Genomic DNA, 1,201 nt, shown 5'->3' with positions numbered 1-1,201 from the left:
TTTTTTTTTTTTTTTTTTTTTTTTTGGGTGTGTCCAAAATTGTTCTTCTTCTTTGTTCTGTTTCTCGGACTTTCTCACTAGTGGGAAAAAGACAGAATCTCAAAATAAAGACTTCATTTGCCCAAAGTCCAAAGCTTTTTGAAAGAGACCATAAGAGACAGAGCCTTGTGATCTCTCTCTCTCTCTCTTTTGGGGGCTCGAGGAAGAAGGGAGTAAATAATGAAGAGAAGGGCTGAATTTGAGATGGGTTTGTTCGTGGTTCTTCTTCTTCAATCCATGCTTCTCTTCTCTCTATGTGAGTTTTGATTTCTCTTTGCTTTTTATTTCTTTCTATTTGGGGTTTTATGAAAAGTTTCCTAATTATGTTTCTGTTTGATAGATAAAAGTTTCGTATTTTTATCCTGATTCGAATCAGATTTCGCTTGTTTTGGAACAATCTACTTGTTTATTGTGATAAGTCTTTGTTAAATTTACCTCCTTTATGTAGAAATTGATTGAATTTGTGGTGTAAATGTTGAACTTAGTTGGGGTTTACAAGCTTCACCATGTTTAGGTTAGGTTAGGTTACTTAGATTAGGGTTTATAGATGCTCTAATTCTTCAGGGGTTTTGATCTAGTTTAGGTTATAGTAGAAGAAGTGTGATGATTTTGATTACCTTTTTTATTGGTTTAGGTTCATCTAAGAAACCTGAGGAGTTCTTACCTGAGATATCACCAGATACTTCTCCTCAACCGTTTCTTCCTTTCATTGCACCTTCTCCAATGGTTCCATATATAAACAGTACCATGCCCAAACTATCAGGTTTTGTTCTTGTTTTATAACCTGATCACATCCCTCTATTGTGATTTACCTTTGGTATCTATGTGTAAACGCTCTTTAGTAACCGGTCTGGTTTGGATATTTTTCAGGGCTTTGCTCGCTGAATTTTACTGCTTCCGAGAGTTTGATTCAGACAACTTCACACAACTGTTGGACTGTGTTTGCTCCTTTGTTAGCCAATGTGATGTGTTGTCCTCAGCTTGATGCTACACTCACCATAATCCTTGGTAAAGCGAGCAAAGAAACCGGTCTGCTTGCTCTAAACAGAACCCAGTCTAAGTACTGTATATCTGATTTAGAGCAAATCTTGGTGGGCAAAGGCGGTTCAAGTCAGCTTAATAAGATCTGTTCTGTTCACTCGTCGAATCTCACCTCTTCTTC

General features: G+C 37.0%; 1 protein-coding gene across 1 annotated transcript in view; it reads left to right on the top strand.

The window, feature by feature from the left end:
* The window catches only part of LOC104703792 (uncharacterized GPI-anchored protein At1g61900-like), a 4,045-nt gene continuing 2,850 nt past the window's right edge, over positions 7 to 1,201 (top strand). Inside the window, exons 1-3 of the mRNA XM_010419865.1 lie at positions 7 to 295; positions 674 to 802; positions 910 to 1,130. Of these exons, the coding sequence (XP_010418167.1) occupies positions 220 to 295; positions 674 to 802; positions 910 to 1,130 (426 nt within the window). The 5' untranslated portion in view covers positions 7 to 219. The remainder of the gene's footprint in view (positions 296 to 673; positions 803 to 909; positions 1,131 to 1,201) is intronic.

The sequence above is a fragment of the Camelina sativa genome, chromosome 7 (genome assembly GCF_000633955.1).
Source record: "Camelina sativa cultivar DH55 chromosome 7, Cs, whole genome shotgun sequence".
Classification (NCBI taxonomy): Eukaryota; Viridiplantae; Streptophyta; class Magnoliopsida; order Brassicales; family Brassicaceae; genus Camelina; species Camelina sativa.
This window is presented reverse-complemented; position numbering and strand designations above follow the sequence as displayed.